Here is an 18587-nt window from a genome sequence, read left to right as displayed (position 1 = left end):
GCCTGCTAGAATTCGGGGGGAAAATGGGAGAGGTGTCTCTGACCTCTATGAGCAGCTGAAGGACAAGGGGAGAAAAACAGGGGTGGAGGAGGAGAAGAACGAAGGAGAGAACAGGGAAGCAATATTGCCCCGTCCATCATCCCTCCATCCCCCTTAAATAGTCTCTGCCAAACAAATCCACCCTGAACAACAATTCATTAACGCAGCGCAGCCGTCTGCTCCGCCAGGACAAAGATGAAACAGGGAGTCAAGGATGTGAAATGAAAGAAATAAACGAGGAGATTTAATCCCATCAATACAGGGATGTTAAGTTCCCTGGCTGATCAGGCCGCCAGCCACCTGCCAATCACAAGCCCACATAGCTACGCTACCCGGTTCTGCTTTTCATTGTCAACTACAGTAGCAGCTGGATATTAAGGGTAATCTGCTTTGATGGGAACAAACATACCTGAGACCAAGCACAGGAAAAGCTGTTGCTTCATCAGATTGAATCACACAGCATGTGAACTTCTGTCCATGGCTGGCTAGTCTGCATAACGTTTTTATAAAGTATTGGTATACTGCAACACCAACTGATTCCCACATCTGTATAGTACAGTCATGGCCAAAAGTATTGGGAGCGAGATACATTTTGTGTTTGCAAAGCTTGCTGGGCCTTGGCATAAAATGACTGCTAACATAATTTCAGTAAGTCATATCATTAGCACAGGGGAAAGTGTGAACTAGTTCTAGCCAGGTGAAATCACTCTATCATTCTGATTGGATTTTAAGAGCAGATTGACTGCTGTAAAAGAGGGGACTATTTGCATATATTGAAAATGTTCGCCCCCAAAAAGCTTTAAAAAAAATGAAATGTGCCTTATTGTATTCCAGTATTCTGCATGTGAAATCATTTTCCTCAAATACTGAACCAGCAAACTCTTCAAAACACATTTGTCATTGCCAAAACTTGTGGACACGACTGTACACGCAAGTATGACATAAGCTGTAAGCTTACACTTTGAATGACAATTCAGTGTCCTGAACATACCAAATAAGCTGCACGGTTCACCATTGGGATCTATAAAACTATGGAAAACACAATTTACAGCTTTCTTTTTAAGAGGGGCAACTTTCGAAGAACAATTTCTCCAAGATTGGTTGCCTGGCATTAAGCAACATGCCTATCTACTGACACACAAGGCATAAACATGTAACAAAGAGAGCAAGCTTAGACTGAACACAGAGGGGAATGTGTTTACCACAAGCACCAAAATGGTTGCACAAAAAAACTAAACTAAATCCTGCTGTGGGGTGTAGGGAATCTCTAATACTCCATAACTAGTGCCCTATTTACTGCAAAAGACAAAACAACAATACAGCTCACACTGCTATTACCTCCAATCAAGGTGTACATGCTCTGAAGATTCTTTTCAGACCCCCTTGCTGGGCAATGCAAATTGGACAGGAAATGTTAGCTTGGTATCTCTCATACACACTGACAGAATACAAACGGAAGCTGCAAATGTCAGTGCAGTATGTTTCTCAAGCTGGAAGTTGCTGTCAAATAGAGGGGGGGGGGGATAAGTCCAGTTAGGATCAAAGTCGCCTGTCAGAAACTAGAGAGACAGCCAAACTGAGGAGGAGCTTTGTGACAAGTGTGTACGAGTGTGTGCACCTTTCTCCTGAACCAGACTAAACAGACAAGAAGGCAAACACAGTGCATAACGGTAAACACCTATGCTGGGAACTACGCGGCCAAAAGACACGGCCAAAAGACACGGCCAAAACATAACCTGCTAACATAAAGTATATATACTGGAAGTTACAGCCTTTTATAACTCGACCGAATGATGAACTAAATGAAGGAAGTAAAACTGGGACTGGCCTCACACCCAGTCTAACTCATTAACTGTCACTCTCAGGAAACCACAGTAGTTAAGAGAACATGAGCAGCTTTCTACATGGTAGCACACAGTTCCTTTCAGTTCCACAGTGTGTAAAAGCAACAACACAACAGTAAAGTTCAGACACTAAAGAACTCCTATAATAGTACCACCATTATTCAATTACAATGTTGGAAACGGCAAGCAACAGGGTGGATATTTCTTTTGAGTATGATAGACTACAAGCATCCAAGCTCATGGCTCATAATCAAGAAGCAAACTTACTTCTTTCCCCTGATGCGGTTCCTGTAGCGTTGGTCCCTTCGCGACATGTCTCCCATGAGAGAGAGGGCCTTATTGTGACACCCAGGAAGCAAACTCATGTTAGTGGCACCACGGTACAGAGCTAGAGGAGTAAAGAGCAGCTAAACCTCCACACACCACCACCACCACCAGTGACACAACCCTGAATGCGTCTGTCCGCCCTCCCCCCATCCTCTTTCTGTCTGTTTCTCTTTTCGCTGCAGCTGCATTTGGGGGCCTCTTGTTTTTTTCATTTGCTTTCCACTGGTTTCCGGTCCTTTGCCCTCGCTCTCAGCTTCCTTTGGGAGCGGTCGCGACCCCATAACATCACAGCCCTGCCCTTTCCTTCTCCTCATTCCTCCCTCCTGCCCTCAGTCCCCCTCGCTTTACCAGCATATACCATCATGCTGCAGCAGAATCAGGGAACCTCCATATCTGTAACCTGTTCTACACATTTCCTATACTACATGATACTGCCCACTTCACTGATGCATCAACTCCGCTAGCAAACGGAAGAGCTAATTTCCTGATTCGATCCTTTCAACCTACTTTCATTGTTTCCGTATCAGTTTACCAACCTTATTCGAGGACTCTGATATTCTCCTTTGCGAGGATTTAATCTGTGTCTCCTCAGCACATCAGACGAGGGGTTAGGCCGAGGCAGCATTTTCTTCAAAACATTAAAAGAAGGAAAATAAGGAAGAAAAATGTCTACTTTTGAAGATTCAAGATCTTTTTGAAGGAGCCTTTTTTTTTTTCTCAAAGTTCAAACCAGATTTGAATGAAAGCGTATTTGTATCTTCGGAGCACTGGAATAGTCCTGAGGATGGTAACTGAGCTGATCTCCTGTATACCTCTCCCAGTTGGTTTCCTGATTACGGATCACCCAACGCAGTTTTGCTGTTGCTCTGGATTCTCAGTTCCCATCTGAAACACTTGAAATCCCCCTACTCTCATAGAGGAAGTCAACACTTTCGCATCTCTGTCACGACACCCCAGGTGACTGAAAATCCGAACCCTGTACAATTACTTCTCAAGCCATGATTAGTCCTGCTGTCTAGGGATGTGTACCACTGTTAACCGATAGCATGAGATTGTTACTGTACCATACTACGTACAACATTAGCACTGTGGCACAGTCGATGACATAGAGGGGTATCTTGAACCCTCTTTTCTACAGGAACACCTGCACTCCTTCTCTTGGCATGCTGCCAGTTTTACTAAGCTGTGTTTTTTCTTCTTGACTGCATATGTGCTGACTCATTGTGGCTGTCAAACTGCACACAATCCTCTTTCACAAGAAAAATCATTTTCTCTATCCACAAACTTCTTCAAAAGCCATACAGCCTTGTGTGAACTAAGCGTTTATCTAGGTAATTGTACAGTAACAGAATGCTATACGCGCCTTTGTAATTTTTGTTGTAGCTTTAAGTCTTACCTCTTAGTAAAGAAAGCCTATGTTCCCCTATCGAAGTAGCATCTTATTCATAATGCAGTGTTTTTTTCATAGGAGACATCCTAGCTGCAGATATGAGTCAGGGTGTAGCCACAGCAGAGGCAGAGAGGAATGTGTCAAAAGAATCTCTTATCGACGAGGGCAGTCGGAGACTGAGCTTTTGGTGCTTGACCTTGAGAAACACATGTCTTTCTTTCTGTCCTAAGATTCTACAGTGTGTATCTATTCTGTTGCAAAATCTCTCCCATCTTCAGCCAGTACACGTTTAACAATTTAACTTAATGCATGACTCACATCCTGTGATCCAAGTGTGAGTATGATCCATGTGAAACATGCACACTATAGCAACAGTGAATACTTTTAATGACTTGCAGAATTACCAAATTGCTGAGACTAGAACATGCTGTCCATTTGTTAGCCCTTAGGGGCTGGAGAGCGAGTGGGCCAAGGTGTTTACAGGACCAGAGCCAGTTAACGACGTAAGACAGAAGACCTGCATCTGCACTGTACTGCAGCAAGAAAAACCTGCAGACCTGAAGCACAGGGGTTGGGCACCAAAATCAACAAGTAAAATGATGCTTGTTAAAAGCATCGACAATTTAGGCCTAACTGCTGCCTATAGAAGAACTGACTACTATGTGGAGATGTCTGCTCTTTTCAAGCAAAAGTTACAGAGGGGATAAACATTATATCATGCAGTTTTTTCACCTGATATAATGTGTATCCCCTCTGTAACTTTTGCTGTCTACCATATGAGTTACAGAGGGGATACACATTATATCAGGTGAAAAAACTGCATGATATAATGTGTATCCCCTCTGTAACTTTTGCTGTCTACCATATGAGTTAGAGAGGGGATACACATTATATCAGGACGTTTTTTCACCTGATATAATGTGTACCCCCTCTTCTAATATGCAAAGAGTCTGTCCTGCCATCATGTGTGTTCTTTTCTGTGTTCTTTTGGTCACAATGAACAACCTGATAATTTGTAGATTAGGGGTGGAACAATATATCTTGGAACAATATATCGCAATACAATTTTTTTACAATATGTATCGTAGAGTTATGGCAATATTTTTACAATATGACATCCGTTTGATCCTATTGGTTGAGCTACCAGCGTGCGACCGACTCTGCCCCTGCATCATGCGTGCATTCATTGCATTCACAGAAATCTTTTGAACTTATTTTAAACAGAAATCTAAATATTGTGATACATATCGTACACCCAGTATCGTGATACGTATTGTATCGTGAGCTGAGTCTATCGTTACACCCCTAATTAGGAGTACTGAGGAGCATATCTAAGAAGCATATAAAAACAGCAATTTGAGAAGAACCCTTCCAGCATAATTTAATTCCATCAGCCCTTGTCCAACTGGCCGAGTGCAGAGTGCGTAAACTAAACTCTATCATTGATGTTCGTGAGTGTGGTTATAAATAAATTGCCTTAATAGCTTTTTATCCGTTAAGCAAAAAACAAATAAAGCAAAAATAACTTTCTAAATGCACCTCCTAGCTGGGTTCAGGGAGTACTTAGTCAACTTCCCATGGTGCTTGCTTGAGTGCAGGGTTGACAGGGTCCAGCCTCACACTGTCAGAGTCCGAAGGGCAACCGACCAATAGGAGCCCGTCAGAGTATTTTCCCATGAAGCCTCTATTGCTGCCATTCTTTGAAAACAGGACATATACTTTCACCCCTGGGAATGACAATTTTCTACAATTAACTCTGTGCTTCTCTCTCTACCCCATTGTTCTACCTTTTCATTTTGACTGCTTTAACTGCTATCCCTGCAATAAGTGATTAGTTCCAAGTGAGGAATATAAAATAGCGACTGAAGAGCCTTTTGCTCTTTCAATGTTAAGCCCCTTTTTACTGCATTGGTAGTAGGGACTAGGGGACGTGGGCAATTTTTTGCCAATTTTCCGTAGAAGTCACCAGCTGGAGAGAAAGCTGTTTTAACACCCCTTTACCCCACACCACCCTCATCCCCCCACCCCACCACCCACAATTTCCATGCAAATCCCCCTCCCCAAGGAATCTGGAACTGGGTCAGAAAACTATTACTTCCATTTTCCAGACAGGACATTTTGTAACAGAAGGATTCATGAATTCAATCTGGGCAAGCTATAGCCATTTGGTATTGGCGATAATAATTGCCTTGGTATCTGTTTGACATTCAGTCTGTGCATACAGTATTAGTGGTTGACGGTATGCGGGGACAGAAGGAGGGTGAAGTGAAACCCTGCAGTCCCAGTTTCACAGGGCTCAGGTGGATGACATCCAGCACTTGGTCATGTGAAAGAGTAACAACTTCTTCCCCTTCAAGACACACACCCACATGCAATAGAATATGCTTGCTTGAATATACTCTGCCAACAGTCAAACCAGAGCGCAAACACGCAAAAGGCACACACACGCACACATTAAACACCCGCACAGAATTTAATACATAGCACACTACCCCCCTCTGGGCGCCCAACAGAGTCCTTGGTTCATATCGAAGAGTGGCCAGATGTGGCTGTTTCATTGGCCCATCTGTACACTCTCACACCAAGACACTCACACACTCAGAGATAAAGACTCTTGCTTCCCATATTGTACGCATAGCATTAGCGGTGGATCAAATGCCACACACACGCGCACAAACACACAGCGGAAAAAAACCCCAATGCCTCCTCAACTCTCCCTAGTGACCCACATGTCCTTCTCAAATCCCCCCGTTTCTAAAGTCCAGCACTGAAAGTCTCTAATGCAATTCAAGCACTGAGGCCTGTGAAGCAACTTCCCCTGCACACAAAGGACCCAGAAGGATGTCCCCCACGAGGACAACCACGAGCTGGCCAACACAGAGCCCACGTCATGGAAAACCAAAATGGCTACATTATCACTTGAGATTTCAGAAAAATATTTCATTTTCAAAGAGATGTAATAACAGATGCATGAAATGGCTACTGACAGAGTAATAATTCATCTCAATGAGATTTACTCTGAGTAAGAATAACTGATTTCATCTTTTGCCTGTGTTTGGAAAACCAGGTTAGACAGCCTGCAGAGGGAGGGAGGGACGAAGGGTGAGAGAGAGACGTGTTAAAGTGTGAAAGAGAGAGGGGGAGAGCGGGGAGGAACAGGGAGAAAGTGTGAAGAAAGAGGGAGGGGCTATTACATAAGAACAACAACAACAACAAAATCCTATTAATACACAGGAGCTCCCATGGGTTTTTTGGGAGGTTAAAAGACAAAAAAGCTGTGTCAGTTAATACATTCTCCGTGTCCTCTTAATTGGCTCATCAGTATTAACAACGGTTTTGCAATCAAAAGCGCAAACATCTTCCTCACCTTCATTGTCGTTCCATCAAATCTAGATCACTTGGCAGAGGTTGACACTGTAATGTCTCCACAGTATGTGCTGCTTTTACTCACAAGGGCAGGGTTTTTTGGTGGGACCAGTTGTTAGGTAAATGTATCGGTCGACTAAAATGTAATCTCTGCTGGAGGGATAATAACCATTGGCTATTAAATTGGTCATTTAACATAGCTGGTTTAATTTACCGCTACCAAACCAAACAATGATAAACACTATCAGGATGAGCAAATTCACAAGCATCCTGTCATGTACAGTGCACAACAGTGCACAATGTAATTTACTTCAAACATCTCTCGCCACAATGTGTTTATTCATCTTCTGCCACGACATTGACAGAGAGCACTCTGGGAGATTTGAGATGGTAAACTAAATCAATGTGTCAGTTGTTTATACAATACACAAACGCGCGCACACACACACACACACACACACACACACACACCCTAATAAGGTCACTTTGGGTGCAACTCACTGTCCCAAACTACAATTCAGGAGACTAAACTTGTCTTAAACTCTTTACTCAGCACTAAAACTCCTACCATTCATAAACTGCTGGCAATGAGTAACAGCAATTGTCAGGGGAGCATACAGTAACAGGAGGCAAACTGAGAAAGGATTGAGACCAGTGGATGAATTAGCCATGAACCATCTGAGTTAGGACAGTCAAGTAAAAAATGACAGATTTCTAAAAGAGTGAGGCTCAGCAGCACTTATCTTCCTGTTTGTTGGTAATTTCTACACCGAACAATGATGGTGAGCAGACTGCAACCGATGACACAGTCCATATCACGCTTGTGGTGTGCTAATTGCTAACGTTGGGTTGTTGAACCATTTACTGAGTATGATGTCAACCTTGAGGCTGTGTGTTGTCTTCTCACATTGAAAATGGGTCCAGACTCAAACAAAAAGGCATTCAGCAGACTCCTGTGAGTCAATCTAGAATTCTTCTCCCATGCAGGAATATAACTAATCGGCTGAATTGGAAACAGAGAGTTTGACTACAAGCCAAAAGTGTGTGTTATGAGAGAACTTCCAGGGGGTCACTGAGACTGGTATGAGGTTTCAGGGTTGAAATTGTGGTTTGTGTGTGCGTTTGTGTCTATATGTATGAAGTAGAAACCGAACTAGCACTGTATTATTGAATGAACTAGTGGTTGAAGAGAGTGGTACTGTATGTAAGGGATGCTTTACAGAGCTGGTCCTAATTGATTTACACATCTTTCTCTCCCCATGTTCTCTTCTCTCTTCCACTTTTACCCTCAGCATGCACCTCTCTAATTCAATGAAAGTGGGGATCATTTGCGCAAACCGCAAGACTGCGTTACTGACGTTTTTGAACATTGAAGGATTTTCCTACCTAATTTGTCCACTCAAAGAATTATAATGGCGTATACTGCACAGTAAACTCAACAGACACTAAAGACACTGAGCTCACTTGCATGCCAAGATGAGTCATGTAGGTTTGGCACCAGTCTTTCCATCACAGTGACCAAAAAACAGCTGAGCAAACACAAGGCTTGATGGGATATTGAGAAATAAATAACAAATGACAGGAGAGCTTCTCACCCAAAAAATTAACTTGGGTCATGACCACAAACACAAAAACAAAGTGAACTCTTTTTTATGCTGTAAGCGAGTTATTTCCCTTTTCCCCTGAAATTTAGTTGAAGAAAAATAGGGAGATTGGTTTCCTTTAAGCTATCCCAGACATTAAAGGGGTAGGTGACAAATTGATTGAAAAAGAAAACTGCACACGTGCACTTACCATGTTCAAAGACTACTCCTAAGCACACATTGATTTAGTCAGGCACTGCACTGTCTACTAAAGGCACAGTATTGTACAAGGTGCTGGGCTCACTCAGAGCTTTGTTGGACATCTGAAAAGCCACTTGTTCAGTCCGTGTTAAATGAACTGACTAGGTCAGTGAGCATTCCTAGCTAGCTCAAGGGCAGATATCATGTTAGACTGGAACTCAAGGTTAACCGATGAGGGTAAAGTAAGCAGAATGGGTATGTGTTGGGTAAGGGTGAGGTTTTCACTGAATTATGAGCCTATGGTTGACACAACACCAGTTGAGTAGGTATGCAGTGACAAATACATAAAAATGGAAGACTGTAACCCAGTTATAAGAATTGACCACTTAAGGGTTACTGCTACACTCACTTGAAGCAGACTGTGTGCCAGTCAGTGTTGAGGGCCTGGAGGTACTGCTTGTCATAGATCCTCAGTCTGCATCCTGCGCACACGGGCAAGCTTCCGCTAGCTGAAGGACAAACACGCACACACAAACACAGATTAATATGGTACATTTATGGAAGAGGCCATCAACTAATTACACAAGTATAGAAGAAACGTTTTGTTTTGGTTTCATTTCAATGTATTTTAACCCCTTCACTAAATAATTGATCAGTACTGATGACATAGGTTCTTGCCATTGGAACTATATCACTCCTAAATACATGATCTAAGGTTTTTTACTCCAATAAGATTTTTTTTTGCAGTGTATAAAACTAAAGCTGGCTAGGGAGAAAAGTGAGTCAACTAGTGTCAATCAACAAAGTATCCGACATCTAAAAATAGTTTTCCTGAAATGACCAATTCTTCAGTTAGGCCTATGTTTGGTAATCAACATTGGCCCATCATGGATAAGGGGACTATGGGACACTTTGAGTAATGTGGTAGTTTTCAGTGCTTGAAGTGTAGTGTTGTGCACCCTTTGCATCTTTTAATAGTGGTTGGTGGTTAGTACAGTAGGCCTATGTACTTTGTCAAATTAAAACAAAATGATGCAAATCAAGGAAGACATGGCTTAGCCCGATCACTGAACATTGTGCTCTGCTATATGAAGTGCAAATATTCATTTGGACAATTGTATTTAAAATCTAAATGGAAAAGTTCTAAAAGAAATAACTGCTGCAGTGTACTTAAAATATTCTCAAATGAGAATTAAACATCCAACTGGAATTGCCATTCTGGCTCTCACCAACTAGCACTGGCTCATTTGCCTAATGGTTCAAAGAGACAGTCTTGCTGGAGTAGTTTTATTGATTTTCCAGACCAACATATCCAGTCTGCCCTAATGTCTTTGTCCACCATTATTGGTGCCTCTCTCTGACAGTTCTGGGCTCCCTGGTGACCAGTGATCCCTCACTAGTGCCAGATTGAGATCCATCACACCCTGACACACACAGTCAGCAGTCAGGAGTTAAGAGTTATCTATCATGTTCACTCAGTTCTGACAAAGGCTGACAGTCAACGTTTGGGCTTGTATCAGTCTAGTCATAGACTTTGTGATTTTCAGAAAATACAAAATACAGTTGTTGAGTTTTTTTTAATGGGAAAACAAAAACATAAACCTGAACCTAAAAATAACCAAAAGGTATTTTAGACAAGTTACATTTTATATTATAAAGAAATCAGCTATTCGAACTAAATGCTACTTAAACGAACTCATAAGGCCTACCTTACTTTTCACTGGAAACCTGCTGGCCAGAGTGACGACTGTGAATGACGACTGACTGCCTTTAGCAAGTGTTTCTCTTTTAAACTTTGGATTTATTGTTATAAATTCACAAACGCTGTTGTTACGACATATCAATACAGTACAATGAATTGGGTAAGGGTTTGTTTGATATCGTTCATTTGAGATTTATTAGAGCAGCAGCCTCTTTCGTGTTATTATGCAGTGTTGTCAGTCTGAATGCTATCTCCGACAGAAAACCAGTTTGGGTTTTGCTGTACAACAAGGTTAAAGGGAACATTCGGAAGATAGTATGACATTGCCTCTTCTGACTCTCAATTATTAGGCTACATGTACGAGGAATGAGAAAAATAATAGGTTATTAGCTGGAGCATCAAGTATTGAGATGCGCTTACTAAGCATCCCGCCCTGACACATGCCAGAAGACAACCGATGCTATTTATTTTTGTACAACTGCGTGGATAGATAAAACTTGAACTCACCTTCCTCCTCTCCCATGCGTTCGTCCTTCCAGGTACAACAGAGCAGCATCAACCTCATTCACTTTCCGACCCGGAGCTCCGTGAGAGCTCTGATGAACAGATAACCGGTCTCAGACTCCGACCACAGCCCAGCAGTCGTGAGAGTTGGTTACGTTTATCCTCGCTCACAGCTTGATACTGCCTTAGAGGATATGCGGCGATTCATTTGCAGAGGATGGGCCAATGAACCATTCAAGATGCTAGGGAATGGAATTTATAGGTTGGCCAAACGACAACAATCCCTGGAAAATGCATGAAAATTCGTCTGCGCAGCATACGCAGAGTTCAGAGGATGCGCAATGCACCCATTCTATAATCAGTTTAACTTATGCTTAACTATTTGTATGTCTTAAATTCACCACTACTAGGTACATGAGCAGTCAATTACAATGACAATGTTGGTCAGATATATTTAGTATATTAACTATGAGAATATGAATTGGCATACCTTCAGTTCCAAAACGAATGGAACAATTAATAACTATCAAACTATAGTTTTATTACTATTTTATTATACTATTATTATTATTATTATTATTATTATAATGCCCTAATGTCAATGGCTATATAAACCAATCAAGGGGAACAACTGTTGACAAACATATGCTTTTAACTAGCAAAGATTGTCCATAAAACAATTGAACATGTGAGACAATGAAGTATATTTTCCTTAAACATTTTATTTTGTTATTCAATAAAGCAAATAATTGCCAGGATTTCCGGAAATTTGTCACATGTGCGTCGTGGAAATAAAAAGTGCAAACCCCCACAATTCCTCCTTTTTGTTTAAATAAGATGAATAATGTCCCACGGCACAAAGGACACAATCAGTACGGCTCACAGGCAGTTCATCAACAGCACCGATTATAAGAACCAAAGCGAGTGAGAGTCCAATTACAAAATACAGTACACATACAGGAAAGACGTGGGAGAATTTTGTAACAAAGCAGATATATTTTTGGTCAGTGGGCTTTCTTCAATATAAACGAATTCAATCCCATTGAAGCTCACCCCTACATCATGTAGAATATACACACAAACTCACACAAAAAGCTGTTATACAGTATTACAGTTCTCAAGAATGAATAAATGCATATGGAAAGCATGTAAAAAATCATCATGACTGTTTTTGTCATATTTTAGAGAAGTCGTGATGATAACTTTGTAAGTATTGAATGGTACAAATACCTTTCAAATTTTAATGAGACAAATTACAGTATGGGAAACTACAATGACTAAAGATATAATCTGACTAACATACTGTAGCCAAAAATACATTGGCACTTCATACATACATAATGTACAAACAACATCTTAGTTATTTTTTATTTGTTTTTACTGTGACATACTTTGACCTAAAAACACAAAAGAAATGGAGTAAAGACCAACACTATATGGATCATTACACAGCTAGAACCTACATGATGAATGTGTTATCGAACACATTTGGATTGTCATCAGCTTACCATGTTCAAAGCTATAATGCTCTTCATACTCTACAAGTTTGGAAACATGGAGGTAAGGTGCTGAGGAATACTTAACCGTGGCACTTAAAATGAAAATTGGCAAAGTTACTGGTAACAGATGGGCAGCATGAAAACTACCCACTCTCCCTGCTGAAATCTACCCAGGGCTAGAAATAGCAGCAGTCATAATATGGATCCAGAGGCAGTCCTGAAAGTGGCCGAAGTTTATCAATACTTTTACATGCTTCTGGGAGCTCAACCCTTTGACTTATTAGTATCATGAATCCTTAACAGTGGAACATGCCGTATGTACAGTAGACACTACACTGGCGGCAGTGAGTCCACTGAGACTGCAGTGAGCGGGAGTTTTAAAATGACAACTGTCTGCATACAGAGGACCTCGCTGCCTGCTGGCACAGTCAAGTAAAGGAAGGGATTTGTTCACATTCTCACAATATCTATGGAAACACACACACATACCCACATACAAGCACACAACATGCACATATACACTTTGTCCTATAACCCCACATACACAGTGGTAAATATAGGAGGACTGTAGAGTACTACTGAATGGGGAGCATGACAGACATTATAACAGCCGATGAACAACCATTATAATGATAAAGGCACAATCTATAATACTGGTCACACCCAACGTGTGCACAAAGTCTGGGTTGGTAGTTTTGTATTAAAAAAAAATGCTTATGTCAAATAAGTACAAAATATCTTTCCATACCAATGGGGGAGTTTTGCATTTAAAATGTACATTCTAGATCCTGCAGTAGCACCAATGCTGCTTGAGGTCACTTTGCATCACGAGAGGTGTTCTACTTCCTCCTCCCACAGTATTTGCCTTGGCATCCAGGAACTCCTCCTGTAAGGTGCATATACATTAGGGGAGGATTGTTACAACTCACAAATTGTAATTTGGCAGCATTCAGTCGGTATGACTTTTACCGACTGGATGCTGAAAACTAACCTTTTCAAAAACATATATTTAAGCTCAAAACACGTGTTACCTAAACTGCAAACTCATTGACTTCATAGGGCATAGTTTGGGAGCATTTGGGATGAGAAATCATTTGAACAAAATGCAACTACCTTGCTACCAAGAGTCAAATCAAATCAAATTTATTTGTATAGCCCTTTTTACACGCAAGCATGTCACAGAGGGCTCACAATAGATTCCTACCTCTATAGCCTCCTCCTCCAGCACCTCCTAGAAAGCTTTGGAGTGGTCCATATTTGGCAGCTTTGGCTGAAACAAATGTGGAGAAAAATGTTAGCAGTACTGTTACATGTTTGTGTCTTGGGAGGTGTTTCCACATCATTTGTATGTTAATGTTTCAAGTGCACTCATTAGTCAAGAGCATTTTGGCAAAGTCATTATAGCCACATGTGCTGAGTACAAGTATCCATTAATATTTGGGATTCGGGTGGATGATGGACTTTGCTCAGATATTTAAGGTGCCCTAAAGACCTATTACAATCTCCAAGTCACATAATGCTTTCTAAACTAGCTGGTGCAGTTATCTAAGAAACCATGTTTTCTCCTGAACTACTGTAATCCCACTGACAATAATCTTCCATGCTAAATAAAAAGAAGATTAAATGACGCTCCGCTCGCAATCTGCACTGAATAGCACTCAATGTTCTGTTACCCTAGTGTAATCTCCAAATAATCTGACACGAAAGTCAGTGAAGAAATGAGTGAATTTAGGACAGAGAGGAAACTGAACGGAGGTCAGTCACACATCAATTTGAAAACCTCGACAGAAAAATGTGATGTCATGTCTGGGTGGGTTTTTAAAATAGAAAACATTCATCAGTACCTTGTTGAGGAGTTAGAGGAGCTGTAGCACCGGCACCATACCCTACAATAAACAGACAAATTAGAGGGGTAGTAACATGAGGGTATTGGCCAAAGGACATTCATTTCTGACTGGTCCAGGAGGATTTTCTAAGGCCAAGAAGCTTGTTACAGTACTGACAGCCTAATATTACTTATAAACTAAAGAAACATTTCACATCATAGTTACTGCTGCTTTGTAACTAGTAATGTGTTTTCAGCCCACCGAATAATTCTCAGAAGTTAAGCATGCGGTGCAGCATACAGCAGGTGTCATTAAAAATTCTTTGTTGTCAGATTAATAAACCATGTACTTATTTGATAAGGAATAATGTAATATGAAACAATTTGGGTCTTTTCAATTTTAATATAAGAACAAACTAGCAGTTGCAGGTGAATTACTTTCTGCGTACAACATTTTGCTGCACTGAGTCACTGAGTCACATGAACAACGGATTTTGATGGAATGTGCAATTTAATTAAATGTAAAAATGGGAAACAATTGGCTACTAGAGGAACTAAAGGGAGGAAGAGGGTGAGAGAAAGGGTCCTCTATTCTTAAAACACTACATAAACAATTGGTCTTTAAACGCTTTGAGAACCTGCAATACGATAGGTTCCTCGTTCATAATTGGAGGAGCAGAAAAAAAAACATGCATAGGGGAAGTTAGCGATTCTGAACAGTTTTGGTTGATTCCCCTCACTCAATATCTCAGTTGGTGTTAGCTCAGGTCCATTGGACTGTCAATGTTACCTGTCTGTTGGCAATTTGACAATAATCCACCTCCTGATCCATAAACAGTGAACATACAGTTAGGAACTCGTACATACAAGATGCCAAACATACAAGGTTTTAACATAATTCATCTTTCTAATGACTATTAGAGTGGCCTGCTGTCACATAGGAAGGGAAATATACTGTTTCTATTCTACTGGTTGAATGTTTACATACAGTAACTACCATCCAATCTTCATCCAGCAGACAATATAAATCTGTAGATTCAAACCACAAACTGTGAGGTACACTCTTTTTTTGTTGTTGAGGAAGGTGGTAACATTATGTTATCCCTTTGAGAACTGCTTTTTGCTCATCCCCTCCTCTTCCCATCTCTATGAAAAATGGCCCTCCTGAGTTGTCTCTGCAGCAGAGGTCATTGATTTATTGCACACTGCACAGACCTCTGGGCTCAATATACAAAACACGGTCTTCAGAGTTCACTATATAACACATAGTCCTGAGGGTTTACGACAGGACTGTGTCCTGTTCTCTCCGTCTCAAACCAACTATTACCACAACTCTGTAAAATACACATTCACATCTACACCCTTCTCATAGGATAAACAAATCAAATAAATAAGAGTGCTGAAACAACAGATGTGTTTACATAAAGAACACACAGTCCATCTGACTTGCATATAGGAAGTTTATGTTGTAAACCTTACCTGGGAATGCTTGTTGAGGGTAGCCTCCGCCGTAACCTGGTACTACCCCTGCCCCTACGATATCAACAACAAATTTATCAACGAGTTATACATAACAGTGCAAAAGACATAGCCATGGCCTGATTTTAAAGGGATGTATTTCCACATACTACAGTATGGGCAAAGCACTTACATGGATACAAGTTTATAACATGTATCAGGATTAAGGAGTCTCTGATTGGGCCACCATTGTGCGGTTCATTTGTATAGTATTTTTAGAAAAGTGGAAAGGTGTTTCGAACAGTATTTATGAGGGGCGCTCTTTCAGGGGAGAGCTTTAGACAAGTGGGAGGTGGATTACAGCTACAGACTGGCCATTTTGCTGGGGGCTGAGAGAGGGGAGAGAGGAGTCTGTACAGCCTGATAAGACTCTGCCCTCAATCAGAATGGAGACAGACAGGAAGAGGGGACTGTTATGATCCCAAACATGACTTGAAGGCCAACTGGTTCAAGCTTTGAGAATAAGATGATTTGACTATGTGCCTGGTTTGTGTTACTATCTTAACAGAAGCACCAAAGTAATGCAGTGTGCATAATGACCAAATACCAGGAGGATGGTTTTGAAACAACTAGGGTGGAAATGAGTGTCTCTTACCTGGTTGGTATCCACCAGCAGCACCCAGATTACCATAGCCTAAGAAATGGAGGCAATGCTTTACTAAAGATGAACATTTTATACAATATTTCAGTGCTCATCAATAAAGCATTCATTGTACTTTTTACTGTTGTTTTTTTGCTGTTTTGTGCATATCTACTATAAGAGTGACCCACTTCCACCAATTGTTTATGGTTTTACTCAACATTTTATACATTCCAAAACAGCTGTGTTGTACTATCAGAACTGTTTGACATCTCTTTGAAATCTAAAACTCTTTTCAACAGCATCATCATAGCATCATTCCTTGATCAGCACTCCCACTCTCACTGTACTTTTGGGTAGTACTTCATGGGCACAGATTTGTGTAGAGTCCTACATCCCCCCCAGAGGATTGTGCAATCTTTCAACCATCACACTTTGATGTTGCACAAACCGTTTCTAGGTCCATTCTCTGACAGTAATCACCATCCACAGGGAATGAGTATGCCATTTTTCTCATTCTTTTGTGTCTAGTCCAACAGTCCTTTTCATGGGAGGGCTCACTCCTGTTTTGATGTTACTAACTGATTAGGATGTGGAGTCATGTAAACACATGAACTATTACTATTCATACTGTATAATACTTCTCAGATTGATAGCTGGAAGGCAGCCTTAGTAGCAAAGGCACAATCTTTTTATGTGTTAGGCCTACAGTACTACAACTATAGCACTACCACTTCCGGGATAAGAAACATCTTATATTCTCATTGAAAAGGCATAGCAATTCAATAATAATTACCTGGTATTATCAATGTACTGTATGCTGCTGCAAAACACAGTATTAAACAAAATACTGCACATGTTTCATGTTGTCACTATTACCAAACTTGATGGGTTGTTATTGTGTTTTTACCTGGTTTGGGTGGTTTACCACCTGCTCCAGCTGCAGTTCCTGCTCCCAGCCCAACACCAGCAGGATATGCTGCACCTGAAACACCATACAAACAGAATGATGAAGTTAAATAGTCACTTTCTCATGTGACAACAACTCCACAATATCAACTCAATATGAAGATGTGACAGTATACTCTATTGTTCCAGAGGGTCCCACAGAAATGTGTTTAAAGGTCTCAAACATGCAAATGAAAGCAGTTTGTGAAACCTCCAGATCCCTGACCAAAACAAATCAAACAGCATGAAGAATATACATCCAATAGCATACAGTCTGGTTAACAAACACAATGAGACAGGAGATTCCTGTTTGTTTCTGGAGGACTACACTTGGACAAGGGTGTGATCTCCCATGGGTCTGGTCTTTGATTGGACATTGAAGTTGGTGATGTAGTCTTGCTGTAATTTTGTTTACGGCACTGTGTCAGACAGCCCCCATATCAGCACTTTGCATGCCCCTTGAGCAGGAAGTACAGAAGGCTGGCATTTCCTGGACAACGGTCACTTTGTACCTTGATCTCTGGAAAATTGGTTTAAAAAACAAACCAAAACAAGCAAGTACACTTTTTTTCCTTCCTCCTCTTTCATACATACCCTGTCCATAATAACCTTGACCATATGGGTATCGTCCTGAATTATGAGGACAAAGAAAAAAGTAGTTTTATTCCTGAATTGACCTCACCGTTAGAGGGCACCAGTAATTGACTCAATTAACATTGGGTACAGTATATTTAAAAAGCGGGGCATTTGAGTTCACATACAGTATTATCAGGAAACGGATATAGGATGACTCAGAAACAGTGTAGTCGGTTTATCTCAATAATGCAACAGTGACATCATACCTGTCCCACCTCCAGCTGTCAGTGGAATGCCTGCTCCTCCTGGGACACCCCCTGCTCCTCCTGGGACACCCCCTGCTCCTCCTGGGACACCCCCTGCTCCGCCCACTACTCCAGCCCCCGGAACACAGCAGCAAACACATCAGAAACATCTTCCATGACATATTCACTTTGAAATACACACAAATGTGGTCAGATGGATGCAAAAACAAAAACACGGACAAACCTGGAGGTTTCAGGGGCTTGGCACTAGGAAGTGTGCCAGCTCCAGTACCAGCACCGTAATAGGGACCTGAGACACAGACAGTAGTGTGTTACTATTAGACGAACAAACAGCTATGTTTCCAAACTGAAACCTAAGTGGTCACTGGGTGTGGGAGATGTCTTCCCCCTTTTTATCTTCATGAAATGACAGCATAACA

General features: G+C 41.1%; 2 protein-coding genes across 2 annotated transcripts in view; both read right to left on the bottom strand.

Moving 5' to 3' along the window:
* Nucleotides 1-11017, bottom strand: part of limk1a (LIM domain kinase 1a) — a 38718-nt gene extending 27701 nt beyond the window's left edge. Inside the window, exons 1-2 of the mRNA XM_067246292.1 lie at nt 10960-11017; nt 9160-9259 (exon numbers count right to left, since the gene is read on the bottom strand). Of these exons, the coding sequence (XP_067102393.1) occupies nt 9160-9259; nt 10960-11017 (158 nt within the window). The remainder of the gene's footprint in view (nt 1-9159; nt 9260-10959) is intronic.
* Nucleotides 11018-11658: 641 nt separating this feature from the next.
* Nucleotides 11659-18587, bottom strand: part of elna (elastin a) — a 46167-nt gene continuing 39238 nt past the window's right edge. Inside the window, exons 56-64 of the mRNA XM_067246668.1 lie at nt 18392-18457; nt 18169-18273; nt 17921-17956; nt 17289-17363; nt 16394-16432; nt 15760-15813; nt 14300-14341; nt 13660-13725; nt 11659-13341 (exon numbers count right to left, since the gene is read on the bottom strand). Of these exons, the coding sequence (XP_067102769.1) occupies nt 13295-13341; nt 13660-13725; nt 14300-14341; nt 15760-15813; nt 16394-16432; nt 17289-17363; nt 17921-17956; nt 18169-18273; nt 18392-18457 (530 nt within the window). The 3' untranslated portion in view covers nt 11659-13294. The remainder of the gene's footprint in view (nt 13342-13659; nt 13726-14299; nt 14342-15759; nt 15814-16393; nt 16433-17288; nt 17364-17920; nt 17957-18168; nt 18274-18391; nt 18458-18587) is intronic.

Source organism: Osmerus mordax, chromosome 11 (assembly GCF_038355195.1).
Source record: "Osmerus mordax isolate fOsmMor3 chromosome 11, fOsmMor3.pri, whole genome shotgun sequence".
Lineage (NCBI taxonomy): Eukaryota > Metazoa > Chordata > Actinopteri > Osmeriformes > Osmeridae > Osmerus > Osmerus mordax.
Note: the sequence above shows the minus strand (reverse complement) of the source record. Positions and strands in the feature narration are given on the sequence as shown.